Source organism: Taudactylus pleione, unplaced genomic scaffold (genome assembly GCF_031769625.1).
Source record: "Taudactylus pleione unplaced genomic scaffold, aTauple2 ptg000320l, whole genome shotgun sequence".
NCBI lineage: Eukaryota > Metazoa > Chordata > Amphibia > Anura > Myobatrachidae > Taudactylus > Taudactylus pleione.
This window is the reverse complement of record NW_028284721.1, coordinates 1,503,962-1,527,988: the sequence shown is the minus strand read 5'-3', so window position 1 is coordinate 1,527,988 and position 24,027 is coordinate 1,503,962. Positions and strand designations below refer to the sequence as shown.

The window sequence follows — 24,027 nt, the reverse complement described above, 5'->3', positions numbered from 1 at the left end:
AAAACCAGGGACATCTTTCAGTAAAATGTTAGCACATACATGGAGTTTCTGCAACACGTATAACCAGCACAGCCTTCGTACTGTGACACATTCGCAAACAAATCCTCAACCCTTTGGGCAGCACGGAGGGTGTAATGGTTAGCATTACTGCCTCACAGCACTGAAGTTGCTGGTTCGATTATATCTGCCAACTGAGATCGTGTAACTGCTGGACATGTGCGTGTGGGTATGTATTTCATGACTCCATCTTTAAACAAACATTACTTTTATTTTAAAAATTATATTACTGTGTATACACATTAATAACGCACTATAATATAGCACATGGGATCTACCATGGGAGGCGAGGACAATCGCAGAAATTTTCTAGATAAGCATTGTAAAGGGGGCGCTGGTTTTAGCATTGAAAAGTGATTAGCAGACCAGGAATCCACCGTTTGACCCAGTGACATCGCAGAATAGCGCATGGCTGGCTGTTGACCACTGGGGTGAACACTCCGGTATTTAAATCCAGTGTTTTGCAGGGGCCACAATTCTGCACATATTTCCAAACAGAATGTATTAGGACTAAAAGTTTTTGCCGATAGATGCGAGACATTCAGGGTCATCACGGTGTGGCTCTTTTAAAGAAGGAATCTAGAGTCCTGCTACCCTCGCTCCGGGGACGTTTTGCACTTGGTGTTGCCTCATTTTTAGCTTTGTTCTTTGGTCTGACTTTGGGTGTTGTGGAGGGTGTAGCTGTACTGGGACTGGCAGTAGAGAAAGAGTCCTGCAATTCCTGGGCAAAGTGATAATCCATGTGTTCTGGGAGGTCCCACGCCAGGACTGTCCGGTGGCACTTCTCACAGTTCACCAAGTCTTCCTCGAATTGTTTGCTTGTGGTCTCTGTTGGACATGGGTCAGAACTTGTAGAAGAACAGGCCAGAAAACCACTGGGTTCCTCTAGAGAGTCGTCGCTATCTTGGAGAGTGGTTGGAAGCTCAGATTCCTGTGTGTCCAGCAGCCGTGGGGAACGAGATAGAAAGAACGACCTACAGTCTGACTCGGTTCTGCTGACGCCATCCTGTTTATCGGGAGATTGCTCCGCAGACGCGCATACACTAGACATTGGGGTTTGCTCTTCTCTGGTCTCTTTAGTCTTCTCTGCTGCTCTCTGAAACAGGAGTTGGATGCGGTTGGGAGTTCTGATCTCCATATCTCGCTTCGCTTTCTGTGGGGTTCTAGGGCTGCTCGGTGACACTTGTGTGAGGGAGCTCTGAAGTCTCTGAGTTCCATCTACGTCCTTGCTCAGGAAGCTTGCAATGCCTGTTCTTGAGGACACGGTTGGGGAGAATTTGCTGGCAGAGAGCTGTAGAAGGGTGAGAGCAGGAGACCTGTAGGGAACACATATGGAGACAGCTCAGTGGTTACCTGACTAAATATGGAGATTTACATCACTTATAGGAATTGTTATAGTTTACTTGTAGCTCTTACTAGTTGAGGCAGAACACAAGAAGCTCCACCTTTACCATTAAATGGCCCCTCCCATCCAGCACGGGTTATTAAACAACGGATATGCAGAACATGGAGCAGTATAGAACATACTGGAATGAAATACACTGACAGGACAGGCTACTAGGAAGAGATTCCTCATCTTCCAATAGCTGAGTCTTGGGTTTACCAAAGTCATATCCAGCTTCCACAGAAAGTATACAAAATACCTGAAAAAACAAGAGATATGGTAAGAACTTACCTTTGTTATCTCTGTTTCTACGAAGTCCATAGGGTCCACAGGGTTGACCTTGGGGTATAGGTTGGGAACCAAATCCGGGCACCACGCAGTTAAAGCTTTTAGCTCCCAGGATGCACTTGGGTCCACTCCCTATAACCCCACCCCCAAGCCAGAGGCACCTCAGTTTGTAAGTAGCCAAAGGCCGGAGGAGGAGAAAAAAAGAGAGAGAAAACTGGAACACTCGATAACCATACTCACAGAAATGGGAGACGGAAAACCGGTGACCAGCCACACAGCCCATTTGAAGCCAGGTGCGTCAGGGCGGGCGCCCTGTGGACCCTATGGACTTCGTAGAAACAGAGATAACAAAGGTAAGTTCTTACCATATCTCTTGTTTTCTACTTCAGGGTCCATAGGGGGTCCACAGGGTTGACCTTGGGGATGTCCCAAAGCAGTTCAACCAAGGGAGGGGACGCTCCTGTGCTGAGAGGAGAATCCGCCGCCAAAAAGGAAGCATCCGGAGAGGCAAAGGAAACCAATGCCTAGAACCTTAAAAAGGTGTGGGCAGAAGACCACGTGGCCATCTAGCAAGGCAAAACAGCCAAGGCGCCACAGCGAGCCACCCACGAGGGTTACATGGCCCGAGAAAAAACAAGCATCAACAACAGAAAGGCCTACCCATGGGTAGGCCCCTGAAGAAGACATACGAGGCCGTCCAGCCAACATTTGGCCATAGGCCGGCCATCCTTTCCTGTTAAAACCAGAAATCTCAGACCACCAATAAGGAGTCCAATTTCCGTCAGGAACTTGAACGGATCACATAAATCCACAGAGGCCGGACCACAGTCAATGAGACCACACCAGCCGATAAGACCGGGGACTGAATGGCCTCACCATAAGTTCCAGAATAATATGGAACCTAAAAATCACTAAGAAGAAACACAGGGTGAGAGCAACTCACACCCTGACAAGATGCCCTCCAGAAGAGGGAGCCACATGAGAAGGCTCCCAATTCCGACACTCACCTGGGTGATATAAACTCCCTGAGAGAAAGAGAGAAAGCCAAAGCAATAGACCATGTAATGGCAATCACAACCAGCGGTTCCATTAACTTTCCCCGGAGTCAACGAAGAACCACTACTAACTCCCAAGGAGTCCCTAGGGAGGACAAATGGAGGCATAATCCAGAAAACACTCCAAAGGATGAACTGGATACCAGAGCGGAGCAATTCCATATCTTAATCATACTGACAGTGTAGAGATCCGCACTGTCAGGAAGGCCAGGCCGAGGGTGAAACCCAAGCCAGCCGGAAGGAATGCCAGAATATCTGGAAATCCTGGACACCAGAGGATCATATCGACAGGTATAATACCATAAGAATTATGGCTGCCACAGTTTGTGGTAGGTCCCAGCAAAAACTGATCCATGTGCTCTAATCATTCCAACGATGACAAAGCCAGGGAAGCCGTAAGACCACTGTAGGGACGCAGTCAAAGACAAACGACCCAGGTCCAAGACAAACCCCAGGACCCTGAGACAACAGGTCTGGGCAGTGAAGCATCAGGAATGGAGTATCGATGGAGAGACTCCGAAAAACCAAGTACCCCTGACATCTGGGGCAATCAGGAGCCACCAGCAGGAAAGCATCTCCGTCTCGATTGAAACACTTCCCTCGAGGAAGAATGGAGACCGGAGAACACAGGTACGCAAATTGGAAGAACTACTTCACCGACAAAGAGTCACTGAAGGTTGCTTCAGAATCCCCAGAGTTGGACTGTAACACCATAGTGTGATAGAGTCAGAAGGCCATGAGGGTCACCTCAGGAGGACCCCCCCCCCCTGCTCACCAGGAGATGAAACCTCTCTTGGGGAAGAGACTAGTCCCCTGGATGCACGTCGTGACGGCTGAGGACTCCCGCTTACCAATGGAGAGCACCTGAAATGAACACTGTCGAGATGGTCGGGAGGAGACCCTCAGACAATGTCCGAATGTATGACATACCTGACATTGCCACCCAACGAACAGTATTGCTAAAAAGGAAGCCACTGTTCTGACCCTGTCGGACTGAACTTTTTCAGGTTCACCGGGAAACAAGGGTTATGCCAGAGTGAAGGCCCAAGACAGGCTAAAGTTCCAACGAGTTAATTGACAGGGTGGAATCGACAGACATCCAACTGCACTGAAATGGATGCGAACCAGACACTGTCCTTAGCAAAGAATACCCTGGACGAGATGGCCATAGTCACCCGAAAAGGGACCGACTTGCCTCCGGGGAGAGCATCATCGTTTGAACAGTGATCAGACAGAAAAAACTTGTTCCATCTGGAGATAAGCCAATTATGGAAAGGCCTGGAATGGAACTAAGCCCATTCCACCCTTCCAAAGGCAGACACTGAATAGTGGACCATGCATCCCAGAGTGTAAAGACATATGTCGACTGCGCAGACATCCATGTACTCCTAATGGAAGAGTGGAGATGCCGTCTTATGCCAGAAGAATTCTCAGATTCTGAGAATCCAGCAGGGCTCCTAGGTGAAGAATACCCAGAGAGGGATGCAGGGAGGACTTTTTCCCCATTGATTAAACGTCTGCAGTCAACCCCCCTGTCAGTCAGTCAGACCCGGCTGTAAAGTACCCCGGTGATCCTGCTAAGAGCAGGAGGCCATCCAGGTACAGGAGCATTGGGATATACTGAACAGAAGAACTGTCAGAAAATCCAAAACGCTGGTAAACCCCTGTGGGGCTGAGAGCAGTCCCAACAGGCAGAGCCCGAAAAATCGTAAGTGCTGTGATACAGCAAACCTCAGTCCATGCTGAGGTAAGGTCTCTGTAAGTACCCGTAGGCACGCGTCCTGTATATCCAGTGATACCATAAAGTCCCCAGGTTCCAAACATAGTATGATGGAGCATAGGGATTGCTTCCTGAGCCCAGGTAGCTTTAGGAACTGGTTCGGGGAATTGAGACAGAGAATAGGCCAAAGAGGACCATTCAGCCACCGCACCAGAAAGAAAGCAGAACAACCAGTCCCTCGCTGAGAAAGTGGGGATGGCCCAATTAGCTCCGCTTACCGCAACAACTGTATAGCTTTCTGGATTTGTAAGGCCCTGTTCCGAATAAGGGCCTGCGTACCATCACATGGAAATAGGCCGCCTGAGCAAAGAGAGTGCGTACCCTCCTACCCACGTAGCCGCGGTAACTAGACACTAGTACCGGGCAAACTGAGAAATCGCCATCTCCCAGTGGTAGGCCTGTCTCGTCAGGCTGACGATATATCCGTAGGTTCAGAAGCAGGATCGGGTGGCAGTCCAGGTCTGCTCGGAACTGGATATGTCGGCCCTTGTAAAGGCCGACAGTCTATGAAGAAACAGACCTTTAGGCTGACCCAGAGGACAAAAAGACTTAATAGTCTGAGGCCCCGTAGTGAGCATAGCTGACGGCGGGAAATTTGTACTGCCACTGTCAAGGTCAGGACCCAACAAGATATACCCTATAGATGGTATCTGCACCTCTGCATTCCCAGAGCGCAGCCATAGGGTATTACGGAGGATACCGTCGCAGCCGGAACTCTGAAAATTAGGAGCTGGTATCCAATATAGGCATGTCCACCTATGACAACTGCATATATTACGTGAGCAACCAAATACATTTGAACCCCAGACGTGTTGGAGGGGAAAAAACATTACAAATGCATCAGCTCAGTATGCAATAGTATTAACCAACCATGCTATCGCCATGGTAGGATGGGTAACAACCCCTGAAAGCGAGTATACTGATTTCAGGCAGAGTTACCACCTACGGATCAGAAGAATCCGACCACGCAGGAATGGGATGCGTAGTAACGTCTGTAATCCGACGAGTAACACGCCCATCCACCCCAGGAGGGGCTCATGATGACCCTCAGGGAATTTGGGACAGGAGACCAAACACTGTTGTAATACCTCATATCTGGCAACAGCCAGAGTCCCGCCATGCGATCCACCCGCTAGTCAGCAACAGGGACCCAAAAGGCACGTAATACTGAGGGTGTATGATACAGGTGCAGAATGGACCTGCTACCAGCCATAAAACAGGGATAATAATACTTGAGATAGGCTTCCCCCCGTGTAAGAGGGAAAGAGCCCAAAACAGTATCCAGTTCACGGTAGAGCCAAGTGGGAAGTAAGCACAGGGCGTCAACCACGCCAATTTGCGTTTCATAGAAAAACGACATCCACCCAGGGTGGCTGTTGTGGTAATCCCTGCAAGGGGCATGACAGACTATTGTGGCACCAGGGGGAATTCATATACTCGAAAAACCCCTGTAGGGAGCGGTAGTCTGTGTCACAGGCGAAGAGTGCAAGAAACTGCGAGATACCCTGAGATGAAAAAGGGCAGTATGGTGAAGTAACCCCAAGTGAGGTACAACAATGGGGCCCGCCCGGCGATCCGCAATTAAGAGGATCCCGAGAAAACAAACCGCCCAAGGGGGTCGTGAAAGGGGCCGGCACCCGATGACGCCACATACAGAACCCTTTAAGAGTTAAATCCTCCGCACTAACACCTGCAGCACATGGCTTGCAGGATAGTAAAAATGGGTGCAGTATAACGCTCTATCTCCTGGTCAGACATATCTGACCAAGCCTTGCGATCAAGCAGCGCTATACTGGTCCTGACTGAAACTAAAAATTAGCTGCAGGGACCCATTTTCAGCGTATGCAACACACAGTTCCACTCAAAATATGGCAACGTGCAGCACGCAACAGTATGTGACAAACCTCACAAATATTAACAAGTATATAAATGTGAGGTCTCAGAACCACCCCAAGTACAGCTGTATTAGGGCAGATAAGGAAAGGGATAGATATACACTGACAGGTGAGAGAATAAAGTACAGTCAGCACTAGCATAAGTCACATACAATGCAGATATATACATATATACATAAACATGTCATATAATATACTGCACTATTACACTGCATTCAACTGCCCAGATTCAGTGTCTGGGAAGGCTACAGCGCTGTGTACACTGACCTGATGGTGAGGTACGCAGGGGGACTGGACTCACTGCCATCTCCAGAGATTTCTGCTGCACCACAGAGAAAATGGCCGCTGGAGACCTCAGAAGAAGCGTGGCCCGCGGAGGAAGCAGCTCAGCGACGCCAGACTATAGATACTGAAAGGCGCGCTGAGCTGAGGGGAGTAGCCTCTGTAACAGGGAAGGCTGTCTCCCCTGGCCGGCTATTAACCCCCGGGACGCCGGCTCCCTGCACCGAACACTAAGTCCCTGGTGGTCTAGTGGACACACGGGGTATGGGGGGTCTGTCCCCAGAGACCGGAGGCACAGGACTGCATTTCAAATTTCAAATGCGCGGATCACCGCAAGCGGTGACCCGCGCCTTACCTGCTCCCCGTGGATTCGGCAGCAGTCCTGGGCGCCCGCAGAGTCCGGCTAGTACAGACTCTGGGGTCCCGCTGAGATCCCCAGATCTGTACTGGCGTCTCAGCGCCAGCGGGGTGACGGAGCGGCAGCTTAGACGTCCTATGGACAGTCTGACGCTGCCGCTCTGAAGAATCCAAAGGAAAAATAAAAAACTCTGTCCTTTAGAAAAAATAAAGCTTAGGGGCTGCTAATCAGCTCCCCACTGCACTAAACGGTGACCCGATTCCGGCCGGGCACCAACTTAAACTGAGGTGCCTCTGGCTTGGGGGTGGGGTTATAGGGAGAGTGGACCCAAGTGCATCCTGGGAGCTAAAAGCTTTAACTGCGTGGTGCCCGGATTTGGTTCCCAACCTATACCCCAAGGTCAACCCTGTGGACCCCCTATGGACCCTGAAGTAGAAATGTTAATTAACAGGAAAACAATGTATGGAAAATAGGCCAGTTAAAAATGTGATTTCTGTAAAAACAGACAAGTAAAATCCATTTCTCCAATTCCATGGTGGACACTGGAGTTAAGCTGGTTATAGATGGTGGTGTTTAGAGCCTGGCACTTTAAATCCAAGATGATTTTAACTTCCCTTCTATAACCAACCTGACCTCAGTTTAAGTTTAACCAAGCCCAAGCAGAGACAGAGAGGAAACAAAGTATAGAGGGGAGAAATCCCCACAACAAAGTGACTCAACACGTCACACAAACAAAAGGCATACGTAATAAACACAACAGCGCAAGGAGGGCGTCTAGTGTCTCCCATGAAGTACAAAAACCCTGTTTCCTCCTTTATCCACTGGGGAACACTGGACTTACACTCATCCCAAAGCAGTCCCCGTGGGACGAACGTTCTGTGGCAGCATGAAGCACCCTGTACCCAAAAATGGCGTCCTTGGACACAAACGTATGTATGGTAAACCAGGTGGCAGAGCAACACAGCTGAGCAGCATACGCCCCATGTCGATCAGCCTAAGAAGTACCCACTGACCTAGTGGAATGAGGTGAAACTCTGGAAGGTGCAGACTGGCCCTGGGCAAAGTAAGCCTTTTGGATATCAGGTTGGACTCTGATTGCGGGAATCATATATGATAAACATGTCGTCAGTCTTTCGCAATGTAGAGATACCGGAAACATAAAATTATAGGGCGCGAACCACATCCAGGGAATACTCCGAGGAAATCTCTCTGGGAAGAACTAGAGCCACGAATGCCACGCCGGTGGCATACATCGATCGTCAAGGGGACATGAGTCCCTGAGCTATTCTTTTTTGCAAAAAATTATTTCCAAATTTCGCATCAACCAGCCTGGAATAACAGTCTTTGAAGCGGTGTGAGATTGGACTTTTGGGAGTTCAAAATCCACCCATGGGATATGGGTGTGAGAGTCAGATGGCCATGAGTTGAGAATGTCCACAGATGCAGGCCTTTATAAGGAGATCTTTGAGATAAGGTACAATCGTTACCCCCGGAGATCACCCAGCGTGGTACCTGGCAGATAAAATGCCGCAGGAAAGCCTGACAAACAAAGAGGGATTGGCCGTACCTGCCTAGAGGCTGCCAATTGCTGTGACAGCTCTGACATAGCCCGTACAAGGGTGGCCTCCCAAGCTGGCGTGTCCACTGGAGTGGCGCACTCGCAGGTACTGCTGCGGGCTGAACCCCCACCGCACAGAAGTCGTAGACTACCCCCAGTCTGACAGTGCATGTGAAAACTTTGTCTAATACATTAAACTTATCAATTAAAATACTTTTCCTTTATACGCCAAGGTTGCTAAGCTAAAACAATCTCTTTTACAGTAAAAAAATGAATGACAAAAAGGAATGTGTGAAAAACAGAAAGTGAGTGATTAAGAGGCTCCTCTTCTTAAGTCCTTTACCTTTTTGTACAATTCTAGGGTAATAATATGGAGAATATGATATAATATTGATCTTATTATTCAGTGTTTCATTTATCATATTACATGAATATATATAATGGCTACAGTTAACCCTGTTGATATAGTGACTGATATTAGCCACTGAAACGGAGCATCCAGCCGGGGACAGAAATATACTCCGAGTTATTAGACTATAGTGGCCTGAAACTGCTGAGAGGTGAAAACAAATGGATATGGAGGGCAAGTCTCCACAGATAAGGAGCAGGAGGCCCTGGGGAGTAATAAATGCTACAAATCAGCAGTACAGGTAATGATGTGATCTGACATACGACCATGTAACGTCTATGAGCGATGGAGCAGAGGGTTAATACCTGACGTACAGCGGAGCATTACAGCCGGAGGTAACCTGGCTCATGAGGGATGTCTTGTGCATACTGATCAGTGAAAACAAGAGATATGGTAAGAACTTACCTTTGTTATCTCTGTTTCTACGAAGTCCATAGGGTCCACAGGGTTGACCTTGGGGGTATAGCTGGATCTGGATCCATGGGCACCACGAAGTTAAAGCTTTAGCTGCTCCCAGGATGCACTTGGGTCCGTCCTCCTCTATACCCCGCCCCCGGCCACAGCACCTCAGTTGGTAAGCAGCCAAGGCCGGAGGAGGAGACTAAACAGAGAGAAGGAAGACTGGAACACACAAGAAACCATACTCACAGAAATGAGAGACGGAAAACCGGTGACCAGCCACACAGCCCATTTGAAGCCAGGTGCGTCAGGGCGGGCGCCCTGTGGACCCTATGGACTTCGTAGAAACAGAGATAACAAAGGTAAGTTCTTACCATATCTCTTGTTTTCTACTTCAGGGTCCATAGGGGGTCCACAGGGTTGACCTTGGGGATGTCCCAAAGCAGTACAACTAAGGGCGGGGACGCTCCTGTGCTGAAAGGAGTACCCGGCGCCCAAAGGATGCATCCTGAGAGGCGAAGGTGTCAAACGCATAGAACCTCAAAAACGTTTGAATTGAAGACCAAGTGGCCGCCTTACACAGCTGAACAGCAGAAGCGCCACGTCTAGCAGCCCAAGAGGGACCCACAGAAAGAGTGGAATGAGCCTTAACAGAGGCTGGCACAGGTAAACCCTCCTGTGCATAAGCCTCACAAATAACGGAACGAAGCCAACGGGCTAACGTTTGTTTGTTGGCAGGCCAACTCCTCTTGTGAAAACCAAAGAGGATAAACAAGGAATCAGACTTCCTAACCGAAGCCGTCCGGTCTACATAAATTCTAAGCGCCCAGACCACATCTAAGGAAGTCTCACCAGCTGAAAGATCAGGGGACTGAAAAGCTGGCACAACAAGTTCCTGATTAATGTGGAACTTCGAGACCACTTTGGGCAAAAACTCAGGACGAGTGCGGAGCACCGCTCTGTCCTGGTGAAAAATCAGGAAAGGAGGGCGACAGGAAAGCGCCCCCAATTCAGACACCCTCCTGGCCGAAGCAATTGCCAGGAGAAAAACCGTCTTAAATGTCAGCCACTTGAGCTCCACCGCCTCAAGAGGCTCAAACGGAGGACCCTGCAGGACCCGTAGCACCACCGCCAAGTCCCAAGGAGCCACAGGAGGCACAAAGGGAGGCTGGATCCTGAGAACACCTTGGAAAAAGGTGTGAACGTCTGGTAGTATTGCAATCCGCCGTTGAAACCACACGGACAAGGCGGACACATGAACCTTCAGAGATGCAAGGCGTAAGCCGAGATCCAATCCTGACTGAAGAAATTCCAAGATCCTAGAAACTCGGAACACCTGAGGATCATAATGTCTGGACTCACACCACTGAAAGTAAGTGTGCCACACTCTGTGATAAATCCGTGCTGAAGCAGGCTTGCGTGCCCTGAGCATGGTACCAATAACCGAACTGGAGAAGCCCCGAGACCTCAAGACGGCTGTCTCAAGAGCCACGCCGTCAAAGACAGCCGACCCAGATCCGGGTAAAGGCAGGGCCCCTGAGACAACAGGTCCCGACGCTGAGGAAGAAGGTACGGAGCGTCGATGGAGAGGCCCCTGAGATCGGAGTACCAAGGACGTCTGGGCCACGCCGGAGCTACCAGCACGAGCATGCCGCCGTCCTGCTTGAATTTCTGCAGAACCCGAGGAAGCAGGGATATCGGAGGAAACAGATACGCCAGGTGAAACGTCCATTTCACCGACAGCGCGTCCACCAGACTTGCGCCTGCGTCTCTTGTCCTTGACCCGTAAACGGGCAACTTGTGATTGTGACGGGAGGCCATCAAGTCCAGCTCCGGCAGTCCCCACCTGTCCACGAGTAGCTGAAACACCTCTGGGTGAAGCGACCATTCCCCGGGATGCACGTCGTGACGGCTGAGGAAGTCCGCCTCCCAATTGAGGACTCCGGGGATGAAGACCGCCGAGATCGCTGGAATGTGACCCTCCGCCCAAGTCAGGATACGAGACACCTCCGACATCGTTGCCTGACTGCGAGGTCCGCCTTGGTGGTTGATATACGCCACCGTGGTGGCGTTGTCGGACTGCACCTGTACCGCCCTTCCGTGAAGAGCGGGGCCGGACGACTGCAGGGCCCTGTATACTGCCCGCAGTTCCAGGATGTTGATGGGGAGAAGTGCTTCTTCCGCTGACCAACGACCCTGAAGCGACAAAGAGCCGGTCACTGCCCCCCAACCCCGGAGACTGGCATCCGTCGTGAGCAGGACCCAGTCCGGGATCCAAAATGGGCGCCCCTCGACCAGATGAGCTGTCTGAAGCCACCAAGCCAAAGATTGCCGAACGTCCGGAGACAACACCAGCACCTGAGAGCGGATCCGGTGAGGTAACCCGTTCCATTCTGATAGAATCAGCCCCTGCAGGGGCCGGGAATGGAACTGGGCAAATTCCACCATGTCGAATGTCGACACCATGGACCCCAGAACTCTCATAGCCGAATGGACCGACAGGCGGCAACGGCTCAGGCAACTGCGTATCCGCAGCTGTAGGGAGGCGACCTTCTCCGGAGTCAGGAAGATCCTTTGCTGACGCAAATCCAGCAGGGCTCCCAAATGAACCATCCGCTGTGATGGAATCAGGGAGGACTTTTTCCAATTTATCAACCACCCGTGTGCTTGCAGGCAAGCGATCGTCAGGTGGAGATGTTGAAGCAGTACCTCCGGGGAGCTCGCCAGCAACAGGAGGTCGTCCAGATACGGCAGCAGCCGTACATTCTGGTTCCGAAGATGTGCGGCCATGACCGCCATAATCTTCGTGAACACCCTCGGTGCCGTGGAGAGACCAAAGGGTAGCGCCCGGAACTGATAGTGGTGTTGAAGGATAGCGAACCTCAGATACCGCTGGTGTGAAGATGCTATCGGAACATGGAGGTAGGCGTCCTGGATGTCCAGGGACACCATGTAATCCCCCGGTTCCATCGCCAGAATGATGGAACGTAACGTTTCCATCCTGAACTTGGGAACTCTGAGGAATTTGTTCAGAGACTTCAAGTTGAGGATAGGGCGATGAGAACCATTGGGTTTCTGCACCAGAAACAGAGACGAATAATACCCCGTCCCTCGTTGTGATAGAGGAACGGGAACAATGACCCCTGCTTTCAGCAAGGACTCTATAGCCTCCTGAACCTGTAACGCCTTGGTCTTGTCCTGAGAAGGACTTGTGCAGAAAAACTGGTGGGGTGGTCTGTGCCGAAAAGACAGGGCGTACCCCTGGGAGACCACTTCTCAAACCCAGGCATCCGTGGTGGTATTGTGCCAGCACTGGGCAAATAGAAGAAGTCGGCCTCCCACTCTGAGGTCCCCCAGAGGGAGGCCCGTCCCATCAGGCCGCAGGTTTATCTTCCTGCTTGGAAGAAGGGCGCCGAGCACTCCAGGCTTGCTTCTTGGGTTTAGAGGCAGTCTTACTCGCAGACTGTCTCGGGAAGGACTGACCTTTCGCCTTACCCTGAACCCGAAAGGAACGAAAAGCCGAACTCCGAACCTTAGCAGGCAGTGCCGCCGAAGGGAGGAAGGCCGACTTGGATTTAGCCAGGGTGTCCACTATTTTGTCCAAGTCCGGACCAAATAGTAATTCCCCATTGAAAGGTAAGGCCTCCAGACCTTTCTTTGAATCAGAGTCCGCTCTCCAGGACCGCAACCATAAGGATCGGCGGGCAGACACCGCTGCAGCCGATACCCGCGAGGTCAGCAGACTAGCATCTAAAGAAGCTTCTCCAATGTAAGAAGCAGCGTCCCTCATTTGTCCCAACAACGCCCGCTGGACATCCGGAGCGTTGTCCGGGAAGGTATCTTCCAATGCATTGGCCCACCCCTCAATGGCCTTGGCCACCCAGGAGATGGCCATGGACGGTCGGGCCACCGCCCCGGAGAGGGAGTAAATAGACTTTAAGCAAGTCTCAACTTTCCTGTCCGTGGGATCCTTCAGCGAGGATATCGACGGTAATGGTAAGGTGGCGCCCCGAGTTAAACGGGTGACATGGGAATCCACCGCCGGTGGAGTTTCCCATTTTTTACAATGTGCCTCAGGGAAGGGGTAATTAGAAGCCAACCGCTTCTGAGGAAGGAATCTCTTACTGGGCGCCTGCCAAGCTACCGCCATATGATCCGTCAACTGATCCGACAGGGGAAACACCGCAGAAGCCACCTTAGTTTTTTTGAAACTAGGAAACTTCGACTTAGGAACCGGTGCCTCATCCTCTATAAGAAGAATAGCTCGCACCGCCCTAACTAGTGCTCGCACATTAATGGACGACTTGGTATCCATTTCCTGGACCGAGGCGTCCGAGTCAGTGTCATCAGGGACCTCCCCATCATCTGAGGAACCCTCTGAGTCCGATACCTGAGCAGCCCGTGTCATGAGTGGGCGTTTTGAAATCCTAGAAGGCATGTCAGTCTGCAACATTGACTGAAAAGCCGAGGAAGCGGCCGCCAAATTTTGCACGGAGTTGGAGAGCACATCCACCCATGGTGGAGGAGTCGCCATAGGGGCCTGAAAAGGTACCACAGGCTGCTGCGGCACAGGGGAAGCCTGTATATACATAGGCAACCCCGCATAGGGACCTACTGATTGAGACCCAGGAGGACTCCGCAATAACTGCGGGACACCCGGGGAATGGGGGATGGTCGGCTGGGGCAACGCCCTAGTAGGGAGAGCAGTCGGGACCGACAGACGGTCCGCAATAGACACCAGCACTTGAGAAAACATCGCCCACGGTGGTTCCTGCGCCAGAGAAGGTCTGGATGGGCCAGGAGCCACCTGGCATCGACTACACAGGCCATCCTGTGACAAATCCTCCCTATCTACTCCTGCAGAACAGCGTCCGCAGGAGGCCAACACCGGAGCCACTGAGCGGTCAACCTCCTCGTCTGACATGACAGAATATATTATATAGTCAAAAAATATATCTGGCAACAGGGCAGAAGAAAACGCACTCACCGGTGTGCTAAACAACAGCCCACAATACGGCACTGTGTAGCACACAACTGTATGTGACGGACCTCACAAATACGTGATTTATATAGGTGAGGTCTGCAGAAACGTCCCTCCCCCACACACCTGTAGGGCTTGTAGGAGAAGTAAAGGGATAGGTATAAGCTGACAGTAAGCGAAAAATAAGCACAGACAGGCAGCACTAGCAAAAGTCACATACCATGCAGGAAGATATACTCACTGCACCTTTCCACTACAATCAACCTGCCCAGATTCAGTGTCTGGGAGGGCTATAGTGCTGTGTACACAGTCCTTATATCGGGGGAGAGGTACACAGGGGGACCGGTCCGCGTGCTCCCTGAAGATCTGTGCTGCCACTTGTAGAAAATGGCCGCTGGAGACCTCAGAGGAGGAGTGGCCGAGTATCTGCAGCTCAGCGACGCCAGACTCCGTGTTGAAAGGCGCGCTGAGCTGAGGGGAGGAGCCGCTGACAGGGAAGGCTTCCTCCCCTGGCTAGCATATTAACCCCAGGGCTTGCCGGCATCCCGCTTGCCATATATCCCTGGTGGTCTAGTGGTCCCACGGGTTATTCCTCCTCAGAGGGGGAGCCCGCCGCCACCGCTAGCGGCCCCCGGTCTGTCCCCTAGGACCGGGGGCAAAGGACTGCATGTGCAGGCAATACCCGCGAGCCGCCGCTAATCGGCGACTCGCGGCTTACCTTGTCCCCGGCGACTCCGGCAGCAGTCCAGGGAGGGACCCAGAGTCCGGCTAGTACGGACTCTGGCCTCCCGCCGCGATCCCCAGTGCAGTACTGGCGTCGCGGCGCCAGCGGGGAAGGAGAGCGGCAGCGTGGGCGTCTGCATAGACAGCCCGTCGCTGCCACACTAGAGCCTCTGTTTTAAAATAAAAATCTAACAAGCTCTTTTTTTTTTTTTTTAAATAAAAATAGAAAGCTTTTGGGGGCTGCTCCTGCCGGGCACCAACTCAAACTGAGGCGCTGTGGCCGGGGGCGGGGTATAGAGGAGGACGGACCCAAGTGCATCCTGGGAGCAACTAAAGCTTTAACTGCGTGGTGCCCATGGATCCAGATCCAGCTATACCCCCAAGGTCAACCCTGTGGACCCCCTATGGACCCTGAAGTAGAAATTTACAATTACAACCTACATATGATTCACTGCTGTCTTATGAAACAGAGAGACAACCTTATGTACCTTACATGCAAACGAGAATCTATCGAGTAATAATTGTCCTTGAGACTTTGCATGTAGATTAATTTGTCCATAGTACATACCATGCAGCCTGGTGGGACCCTGCGGTGTTGAAGCTTTTCAGGATCACGAAGGCATCGCTGCTGATCTTCTCTGCATCGTAACGAGCGAGGGCGCAGCATCGGGACAAGCTACTAGACCTGGGGTCTCCCTGCCGATGTAAGCCCACAGTTAGCAGTTTGGCCACTCTGTGGTTCTGAGAAGAAAGCAAACGCATGGATATCAGTGGGCATCCTACACATAAAGGATCTGTTACTAGGAAATACAGGCCCGGAGTCTGCGATACTCACTGTGTCTCTGTCCTTTCGTAGTCTCTCTTCCAGCTCCAGAGACAGCTGTAAGAGCCAGTGCTGCACCTGCAGACACTTCCAGTTAATATTTTGTGTGTGTGAAATGAATATGCCATGATATTACAGGATGCAAACAGTGTTTATACATTTTTAGTTTGCGCAGCTGCTCCTGCTTTGGCCATCTCATAATATATATATATATATATATATATATATATATATATATATATATATATATATATATATATATATATATATATATATATATATACACACACACATACACACACAGGTTGAGTCTCCCATATCCAAATATTCCGAAATACGGAATATTTTCAGCATGACTGAGATAATGAAACCTTTGATTTTTGATGGTTTAATGTACATAAACTTTGTCTAAGGCACAAATTATTAAAAAGATTGTATAAAATAACCTTCAGGCTGTGTGTATAAGGTGTATATGAAACAAATTAATTTCATGTATGTACACAAAATTATAAAAAATATTGTCTAAAATGACCTGCAGGCTGTGTGTATAAGGTGTATATAACACATAAATGCATTCTGTGTGTATATTTGGGTCCCATTTCCAAGACATTTCATTATAATATGCAATTATTCCAAAATATGGAATATTCCGATATCCAAAATACCCCTGGTCCCAAGCATTTTGGATATGGGAGACTCAACCTGTATATATGTACACATATAGATATATGATGCTCATTTGTTGAGAGTTAGGAAATATTTAATTTACAGGTATGTTTAGATATTAATGTTTTCCATTATTAGAACATTAATTTTATGGAAAGGAAGCACCTGAAGCCCTCAGGGAGGCCATGAAGAGTCGCCCACAGTAGAGCACAGCATTTTTGTAGGTTTCGAGGACAGTTTCCTTTTCACCCACCTGATTCCGAGTGCACAGCGATGTCTTCCCGGGGAAATTCTTACTGCAGCCAATAGATTTGGGCAACTGCCTGGGCTTCACAGGTTCATCCTCAATACCACGGCACAGGAAATAGAGCCAGGAGCTGCACAACACAACACGAACGTTAAGGAAGAGATCCTGAGGCGGATACCAGGTGAGATGTCGGGTAGAAAACAAATCATTATGACGTGTGATTATTAACTTCTATTAGTGTATGAAAAGCAGAACCTGGATGACCTGTCACTGCAACACACTAGAACGAGCTGGAAAACAATAACGCTGGAATTTAAGAACACATTTAGAATTGTGTAAAATGTCTCTCTCTGGAGATGCTTATAGTTCCTCTCTTTATGACAGTCTTCAGCGGGTTTTGAATCTGAATCCATGTACTGTTCAGGCACACAGGTACCCCTCTCACTACCCCAGATATATAGAACATGGAAAGTAAGGAGAGATTCCTACAAACAGATCGCTGCAAACCCATCATTGGGCTGGAAACAGAGGCTCGTTCCACTAGTACACTCACCTCCCCCGTAATCATATAATTTGTGCTGACTGCCGGGAGACCACCAGTCTGCTGTGTAGGTGCCTTAACCCTGTCCTGTCGTATTACAATTTCCTGTATAAAAGAAGGGACTGTGCTACTAGGGCGGAGGCACAAGTAGCAGGGTATGAGCTTATATGAAAGTACACATGCAAAAGAGAATCAGTGACCAATGTTCAGTAGAACTTACAATCAACACGTACCCTGTTTTGTCCCCAAAGTGGCTCTGGAGATATGATTCGTCAAACTGGGTCAGCTGACCCATGTATTCCACACCTAGGATCTCTTTGACTGATGACCCAAGTTTGCCTCCAAGGAGACGACTGATGAGAGAAGAGACTGTTAGATGGACATATTATTACATGCACGTTAATAACTAACATGGGGTAGTGTACTGTGGTCACATAATCAAGCACTTGGTGACACAGAACATTTCCTCTCCTCTATCTATACCCTCAGTACCCCTTAGGTCAGTATCTGTGGCAGCAAAAAACTCACTCTCTAATCACCTGATTAATGAGCTCGGGGACATAAACCAAATCCAGCAGCACTTCTCGTCTTGTAATATGATTAATTTAAGTGGGACAAATTATCTCTGGGTAGTTTACAATCCCCCATTTTGGTTTGCTGCTTTTTCCACCTTTACATAAATCTGTTTCCACTTGAAGACCTGACTACTGAGCTCAAAGACAAAACCTATACCCCCAAAAGAGGGATAACCGCTATAGGGTTACAATAACCGCTAAGCAGTAGAATACAGTCAGCAAAGGCAGCGCAGTTATAACAGCAGAGGGAGCATTTCCTGCCAGCTGCACTGGCTGATCCATCACTGTATACCAGCTACTACATAAGGAATCAGATAATGAAGGATAATGAAGTTTCTGCCCCCAATAATTCTCTATTTACAGACATAGCAGGAAGCAGTGAAGCAAATAGCAATCGGTAAGTACAGCTACTCAGTGAGAAACAACGTAGCTAGACCTAGATAGTCCCAATGGACATTCTTTATATACCAGACAGACACAATGTCGTACACCGGACCAAACTTCCTGACACACTGTTCAGGGGGAAAAGTATCTGTAGTCTGCATGAGCCCTGAGACTCCTTGCCAGACGTTTTCCCTGCGTTTAGAAAAACTCCCTACATCTGACTATTCTCCTGTGTTTATTTCCTTACCAAAGGTCTGTATATAAAGCATGTGCCTCCACCTTCAGGGCTGCATTACAAAAGATACTTACTATAAGTAGAGAAGTACAGTGTATACAGAGGAACAAACATATATTGGAACCAGGCATATGGCTGTCCCCTTAGCGAACAGAGAACTCAGATTAATGCAGCAACACACATAACATAGGATCCTGTCTTCAGTGCAAACAGTGCTCCATGTTTATTCGTGAGATTATTTAATATGAAGTTATTTTATAATACAGAAGATTTAAATGTTGTGTACAGTTATTTTCATGAATGTGACTTGTATATAGGAAGTGACGCACTGGTCTCTCGCCTGTGCTACATTGGGGCGGCACAGAGACAGTGGGACAGGCACATTGACAATGATAGTTTATACTGATATGTCCATATGTGAGATTATGGTCTTATCTGCATCCAAGCAGGAGTATGAAAAAAAGCTATTTATGCTGTACAGAGTGTGTATCGCTCCAGGACTTACATCTTGCCGATGGGCAGCTGGTTAAACAACTCTGCCACTGATCCCTGGGACAAGATGGTTTGACGGTTTGGTTTATTTAACCCACAGGCCAGCTTAGCCAGTACCTAGTTTAGGGGAGAGAAAGAGATGACAGCGTGAAGACAGGGACAATTCTAACAGCAATTACTAGATCAGTGGATTTAAGTTTAGTTTCATAAGGTCCTTCATTATTGCATACACCAAGTATTATAGATACAGTGTAAAGAAAATAATGAGCAGGTATAATAATAAAATAAAGATGCTATAACAACCTAAAGCCACCATACACAGAATACCTGGACATGCTGCAGGGGACTTTGAAGTTCCTGTAAATTACTTATGGTGTCTGCCAGCAATAGAAGGATGAAAATCAGGATTCTTCCCTTTTCCCCCATTGCTGTTCTCCTATCCCACACTACATAGTAACAGTATAAATCTTGAATGCACATACCCTTTAATTCCGCACAGCAATGTACTTCCCGGGTTTAGTACCTTGTTGTATGAGATCCCTGCAGAGCACTGGAATGAGGTCTCCTCCTCTACGGCTGCTCTCATCTCCTCTACGATGATGGCCCCGACAGTCAGCTGCAGCTCAGGGCTCTGGGGGTTCCCTGTAGCGAGGGAAGTCAGCCATTGCTTCAGCCCTAGCTGGCGCAGCTCCTCTGAGTGACAAGAAAATTAGTCAGAACATTGTTTTCCAGCTGAAGATTCTCATTAGAATCTCAGTAAGATTCTTAATGCCAATAAAATCTCGGGCCCTTGAGTGAAACAGAATTTAATATCGCTGTATGCAGTAACTACCAAACTGGCATTATCTCATACATGCACCAGATGGCTGGAGGTGTAAGGCTACCCAGGTTAGCAGTTATGCCAGTGCAAACAGAACCAGCAGTTGTGTCCTGTAGAACAGAGGTCACATCTGTCCCTCCACACAACTAACCGCACTGTCACCCCAACCACAAAACTAGGAGAATGCCAATGAAAAAGGATCTGTGTGAGTCTCTGACTGGTCAAGTCAGTGGTTCTGTGCAGTATCTAAGTCAGGAACACTCACAATTTAAACACATGGATGAGAGATGCAAAATATCCTTTACAGCTGGAAGTCAGCTCTCAGAGAAGCCACCTGTCTCGGAATAAGATGGGAAGAGTCACCTTTTGTTAAGCCCACGCTGCTCTGTTCAGTTGTTGGGTCGAAGTGGGGATAACCCTGCACATGGGTGGTCTTCAGCAATGTTTCCGCTATAGGCAGAGCCGCCATTTCTCGTAGCCGTTTCTGCACAGAGTCAGTCAGGTCGATGTAGGCCTCATCAATGCTTGCTCTCTCCACCACTGCAAATCGAGACATGACTTTCATAACTTCCACACTTGCCTCCCGATACCTGCAAGACATACATATCGTGCCCCCTGTTTTATGAGATGTTTAAAAATGTTTTTATACTGACAAGTGCTGCTTTATACATATCATCCTCTCGATTCAAGACATCATATACCAGATGGACCTTCAATAAGTGACACGTCACACATAGCATGCTCCCATTTCATGAGATGTCAGAATAGCAGATATACCCTCATGGGCGTATGGTAGATAAGTGCAAGGGGGTTAAGCTGCTACGGGGCCCAGAGCTGAGGGGGGCCCATCTTCCTTGTCAAAGTTACAGGTGTTATATACATTTTTCACTATTGGGTGGTACATAGGGGTCCTTACAAACTTTTGCTACGGGGCCTTTAAATACCTAGTTATGCCTGACAGGTCATACATACAGTATTTCATGAGATGTCAGTAGCAAATGTAGCCCCATGTGCCACCTCATACACATCAGATTTCATGAGATGCCAATATAAAAGATGTACCCACAATAAGTGTCACGTCATACGTATTGTACTCCCAGTACATGAGTTATCAGAGGCACAAAATGCTGCCTAGTGACAATAGCCAGATCTCTGTAAGAACAGTATGGATAGGGGTGTAACCTGACAGGAGGAGGAGTGACTTCAGGAAAATAAACATACAGCTGAATGTCTCAGGTGAGAATCATTTTGTCCCAACTTTTTAAATTTTTATTTAAAATGTCTTATGCCAGAGGCTATACAGCCATATACATTTTCCAACACCACTTATAATCCTATGTGGTCTGTTACCACTCACTTTGAGAGGTCAGCCTTCCCGTGTGCCTCACTGACTCGGGCGAGCTGAAGGTCGGAACAAAGCTTCTTGGCATCATTGGCAAACATGTTCCGAGTCACCCCAAAAGCTCGGGCCTCATAGCTAACAGCGATAATCCTGTATGACAAACAAGAGACAGCACAGAGGTATTACATTGCTCAACAGAAATCTCATATGCCCATCTGGACACACCTACAGTACATCACTCTACAGCAAGGTGTGGGTCTCTCCCTTAGACCCTTGTACATCTCTCAAGTAGATAACACAAACAAAATCTATTTTCTGTCATAGAGATAAATGGACGTAATTTTTACATAACATCAGGTCATCTTATACACACACATTCCGCAGCACACACATCCTAACCCACTGCTCCATGCTCCTTCCTCACTATCTGCCCCATCTGTGTCGCCCCTGTCTGTCTGCCCCTCCCCTTTAGAATGTGAGCTCTCACGAGAAGGGCCCTCATCCCTCACGTGCTTCACCTATCCCTACTTATAGTATAATTTACTCCTAACTCCCCAATTGGCACCCAACATTTGGTTGCTGAGGCTCTGCTGCTTGTGTTATGCAGCTATGTGTATAAACCATGTCCTTGTCCTGCATTGTTTTGTATTACTATTAACTGTTTTTCTTGTGTGCTCATTTATGTACTGTGTAAGGCGCTGCGGAACCTTTGAGGCACCATATAAATAAAGGATAATAATAATAATTAGGTACAGCAATGTTATATTTCTCTACAGAAGGGTGAACATATCCTCCTCCAATTACAGCAGCAACATTTCTCTACAGCAAAGAAAACATTTCCCCGTGATTAAAAGCGGGGTTAACTTGTCAATGCCATTGATGTGCTTTGTTTCTCATAGAGCATGGACTTAGCTCAGAATGCTTTTTAGCACCACAGTTGTGTTTTAAACTCACGCATTTATGTGTTTTAACCATGGTTTATTCTATGGATGTATACATTGTGATTAACTGCAAGACATGTTTGCTCTAAAAAGAGAGGTCTGTCTCTTTGCAAAGCCAGGGAAAGAAACTACACATACTCATATAGGTCTCATCTATTATCTCAATCATATTCAGGGGCCCATTTATCAAGATGGTTTTTCATAAAATCATGCAGTTTCTGCACAATTTTGTGTATCATCGCTAAGAACAGTCATGGAGACTACAGTCTGATTCTTATGTATCTAAATCCAAACAGCAACGTTTTTTGGAGTTTGGTCCCTCTAGTTTAAGCCAGATGGTGTAAACCACTTAATTCCTATGGGAGCATATTCAAAGGGATTGTACAATCCCTCTCCCGTAGCCTCAGAACACTGACACTGTGCACATTCTTTGTGTCAGTTTCCCAGGAGGAGTCTTTCAAAAATGTGAAAGACGCCTCCGATATCACCAGGATGTAACTCGGAGGGACAGTATTTATCCCCATAGCTGTCCCTGCAAGTTACATTTAGTACATAGCGGGGATAATAATGTAAAAAATGATTATCCCCACTGTGATGTACACTGAAGAGAAAAAACATCGGCTGCACATCAGAGATTTTTAATACATATGCCGCTTAGTCCTGATTGGTTGGCTCAGGGCAGACGAGCCCCTGACTTAGATTGGCCACCTTGCTAAAACATCCACAAGGACTGATGTAAGGTTTCTAGTGCTTATATGAATTTATGGTAGAGGAGTTCTAGTTCATATAAAGAGCACTGGCCACTGTATTCCGTGTTTCATCTCGTTCTCCTGCATGTTGTGAGTAAGAGGTCAGAACTGGCAAGGGGTTATGGCTTCTGCTGGACTGACTGGAGAAGTAGAGGGCTACTGAAGGACTGTGAGGATTGTAAAGTATTCTTCCTTCATCAGGGTCTCTGAAAGAAGACAGTGACAGTGAAGCACGCAAGGGGATGAGCCACTGAAGTATTGATGCAAGCCAGGAACTCAGGAGTGATCACTGACAGAACGGTATAGTGCATTACATGTATGTCTTGTATGTTGATGTTACAGTCATTGCAGAATGGCCATCATCCCTTTTGTAAAAAAAACTGTAATTGCTGTGTTTCTATGGACCCCCCTATGATTAATCCCGATTTATTCCCTGTTGGTATATATTTTAGTAATAAAACTTGAGATATGTTCCCAGGTCCACGACAACAAGGGCCCAGTCTTTGCAAAATACCCATAGGGTTCCCTGGTGTTGACCTCCCTCATCCCTAATACCGCAGTATTACATATTGCTCTACAGCAGTGGTTCCCAAACTCTAGGTCTGATTCAGAGGTGCCCACACTTCAAGCGCAGCTGCAATTTCTCAGATTTGCAAGTGTGACTATATGCAAATGTTAGCCTGAGCATTCCTCTTGTGTACTTCCGAGCGATGGACTATGGCAACCCTCTTCCCTCAGGTGCTTTGTCTCCCCCCCCTTACCTATGTACTGAGGGGAAAAAAAGGGGCGGGGAGGAGGGGTAGGGGGGGGGGTCTAGCACAAGGCATAAGTTCTCAAAGAGTGTGAGTCTAATATCAAAATAAGCAAACTACATATAGCCAACAGTAACAAGTTTATTGTGAACTTTTCTTTTATCAAATTGTGCAGGAAGTGCTCCCCAGGGTTTTATTATACTAAGTACACAAAAACAGGCAAGTAGCATTAAAAAAAAAAGAGAAAAAAGAAAACCTCTTATTGGGGACACATTTATTTACGTATGTTAA

At 48.2% G+C, this 24,027-nt stretch overlaps 1 protein-coding gene across 1 annotated transcript in view; it reads right to left on the bottom strand.

The window, feature by feature from the left end:
- Positions 1-248: 248 nt before the first annotated feature.
- Positions 249-24,027, bottom strand: part of POLH (DNA polymerase eta) — a 44,854-nt gene continuing 21,075 nt past the window's right edge. The window contains exons 3-11 of the mRNA XM_088442999.1: positions 21,310-21,444; positions 20,316-20,542; positions 19,656-19,825; positions 19,146-19,249; positions 17,680-17,799; positions 16,912-17,035; positions 16,005-16,070; positions 15,738-15,910; positions 249-1,373 (exon numbers count right to left, since the gene is read on the bottom strand). Of these exons, the coding sequence (XP_088299125.1) occupies positions 608-1,373; positions 15,738-15,910; positions 16,005-16,070; positions 16,912-17,035; positions 17,680-17,799; positions 19,146-19,249; positions 19,656-19,825; positions 20,316-20,542; positions 21,310-21,444 (1,885 nt within the window). The 3' untranslated portion in view covers positions 249-607. The remainder of the gene's footprint in view (positions 1,374-15,737; positions 15,911-16,004; positions 16,071-16,911; positions 17,036-17,679; positions 17,800-19,145; positions 19,250-19,655; positions 19,826-20,315; positions 20,543-21,309; positions 21,445-24,027) is intronic.